The following is a 3,015-nucleotide window of genomic DNA, read 5'->3' on the forward strand; positions in this document are numbered from 1 at the left end:
GGAGGCGTGGGGAGGACACAGGAGGCGTGGAGGATACACGAGGCATGGGAGATACAGGAGGCGTGGAGGACACAGGAGGCGTGGAGGATACAGGAGGCGTGGAGGATGCAGGAGGCGTGGAGGATACAGGGAGGCGTGGAGGACACAGGAGGCATGGAAGATAGCAGGGAGGCATGGGAGATACAGGAGGCGGGAGGATACAGGAGGCGTGGGAGAACTCAGGAGGCGGAGGATACAGGAGGCGTGGAGGATACAGGAGGCGGGAGGACAGGAGGCGTGGAGGATACAGGAGGCGGGGAGGACACAGGGAGGCATGGAGGATACACGAGGCATGGAGGGATACAGGAGGCGTGAGGATGGCAGGAGGCGTGGAGGACTCAGGGAGGCGTGGAGGACTCAGGAGGCATGGGAGATACAGGAGGCGTGGAGGACAGAGGCGTGGAGGACACAGGAGGCATGGAAGACAGGAGGCATGGGAGATACAGGAGGCGTGGAGGACACAGGAGGCGTGGAGGATACAGGGAGGCGTGGGAGGATACAGGAGGCGTGTGGGAGGATACAGGGAGGCGTGGGGAGGACTCAGGAGGCATGGGAGATACAGGAGGCGGGAGGATACAGGAGGCGTGGAGGATAGCAGGAGGCATGGAGGACACAGGAGGCGTGGGAGATACAGGAGGCGTAGAAGACACAGGAGGCATGGAAGATACAGGAGACGTGGGAGGACACAGGAGGCGTGGAGGACACAGGAGGCATGGAGGACACAGGAGGCGTGGGAGATACAGGAGGCGTGGAAGACACAGGAGGCATGGAAGATACAGGAGACGTGGAGGACACAGGAGGTGGAGGACAGGGAGGCGTGGAGGACACAGGAGGCATGGGAGATACAGGAGGCGGGAGGACACAGGAGGCGTGGAGGACACAGGAGGCGTGGGAGGACACAGGAGGCATGGGAGATACAGGAGGCGTGGAAGATACAGGAGACGTGGAGGATACATGAGGCATGGAAGATACAGGAGACGTGGAGGATACATGAGGCATGGAAGATACAGGAGGCGTGGAGGACAGGGAGGCGTGGAGGAGGGCACAGGAGGCGTGGAGGACACAGGAGGCGTGGAGGACACAGGAGGGGTGGAGGACACAGGAGGCATGGGAGATACAGGGAGGCGTGGAAGATACAGGAGACGTGGGAGAACACAGGAGGCATGGAGGGACACAGGAGGCGTGGAGGGACACAGGAGGCATAGGGAGATACAGGAGGCGTGGAGGATACATGAGGCGTGGAAGATACAGGAGACGTGGAGGACACAGGCATGGGAGATACAGGAGGCGTGGAGGATACATGAGGCGTGGGGAGGACACAGGAGGCGTGGGGGACACAGGAGGCATGGGATACAGGGGAGGCGTGGAAGATACAGAGACGTGGGTGGACACAGGAGGCATGGAAGATACAGGAGGGAGGATACATGAGGCATGGAAGATGCAGGAGACGTGGAGGATACATGAGCATGGAAGACAGGAGGCGTGGAAGATACAGGAGACGTGGAGGATACATGAGGCATGGAAGATACAGGAGGCGTGGAAGATACAGGAGGCATGGAAGATACAGGAGGCGTGGAGGATATGAGGCATGGAAGATATAGGGAGGTGGAAGATACAGGGAGACGTGGAGGATACATGAGGCATGGAAGATATAGGGAGGTGGAGATACATGAGGCATGGAAGATCAGGAGACGAGGATACATGAGGCATGGAAGATACAGGAGGCATGGAAGATACAGGAGACGGGAGGGATGAGGATGGAAGATACAGGAGGCGTGGAGGATACAGGAGGCGTGGAGGATACATGAGGCATGGGAAGATGCAGGAGGCGTGGAGGATACAGGAGGCGTGTAGGATACAGGAGGCGTGGAGGTCGTGATAGGAACATAATTAAAATCTCACTGGAAGAGATTCGGCGAAAAGAGTTGCAGAGATAACGACGTATCTCTCTCTCTCTCTCTCTCTCTCTCAGATATTTATAACCTCCGTGTTCACAGTAATATCCCCACATCCTTCCTCGCCCTCCCCATATCCCCCGGCGTCTCCCTCTTTCCTTCTCCTCCCCGGCCACTAAGCACCCCACCCCTCTGGTGATCACCACACCAGGCGGCGAGACATGCTGATGTGGATATTGTTTTCTTGGTAATATATGGCCTGTTGCTCCTCCTCCTCCTCCTTCCTCCTCCTCCTCCCTCCTCCTCCTCCTCCCCTCCTCCTCCTCCTTCCTCCTTCCTTCCTCCTTCCTCCTCCTCCCTCCCTCCTTCCCATCCTCACATTATTCCACCTCCCTGATTCCCACCAAGCTCACGCTATTTTAAGGGCTTGAAGTAAAGTGAGTAAGTAAGTAAGTAAATAAGTGTGTGTGTGTGTGTGTGTGTGTGTGTGTGTGTGTGTGTGTGTGTGTGTGTGTGTGTGTGTGTGTGTTAATCACATTACATTTATCCAAACGCTGTAATGAGGACGCAGTAGTGTGTGTTTATACTGTTAGATCCGTGATATTGAACAGATGAATAGTGTTAGGTTAGGTTAGGTTTACAGAGGAGTACTGTGTTAGGTTAGGTTAGTTACAGAGGAGTACCGTAGTTGGGTTAGGTTTACAGAGGAGTACCGTGTTAGGTTAGGTTAGGTTTACAGAGGAGTACCGTGTTAGGTTAGGTTAGGCTTACAGAGGAGTACGTGTTAGGTTAGGTTAGGTTTACAGAGGAGTACTGTGTTAGGTTAGGTTAGGTTTACAGAGGGAGTACCGTGTTAGGTTAGGTTAGGTTTACAGAGGAGTACTGTGTTAGGTTAGGTTTACAGAGGAGCCGTGTTAGGTTAGGTTAGGGTTTACAGAGGAGTACCGTGTTAGGTTAGGTTAGGTTTACAGAGGAGTACCGTGTTAGGTTAGGTTAGGTTTACAGAGGAGTACCGTGTTAGGTTAGGTTAGGCTACAGAGGAGTACCGTGTTAGGTTAGTTAGGTTACAAAGGAGTACCGT

General features: G+C 54.9%; 1 protein-coding gene across 1 annotated transcript; it reads right to left on the reverse strand.

Moving 5' to 3' along the window:
• Positions 1–377: 377 nt before the first annotated feature.
• LOC121855211 (classical arabinogalactan protein 9-like) lies at positions 378–698 on the reverse strand. The gene has a single exon (XM_042350076.1). It carries the CDS (start codon positions 696–698, stop codon positions 378–380), a length of 321 nt encoding a protein of 106 aa, XP_042206010.1.
• Positions 699–3,015: the final 2,317 nt, after the last annotated feature.

The sequence above is a fragment of the Homarus americanus genome, unplaced genomic scaffold, assembly GCF_018991925.1.
Source record: "Homarus americanus isolate GMGI-L3 unplaced genomic scaffold, GMGI_Hamer_2.0 scaffold56489, whole genome shotgun sequence".
In the NCBI taxonomy this organism is placed as follows: domain Eukaryota; kingdom Metazoa; phylum Arthropoda; class Malacostraca; order Decapoda; family Nephropidae; genus Homarus; species Homarus americanus.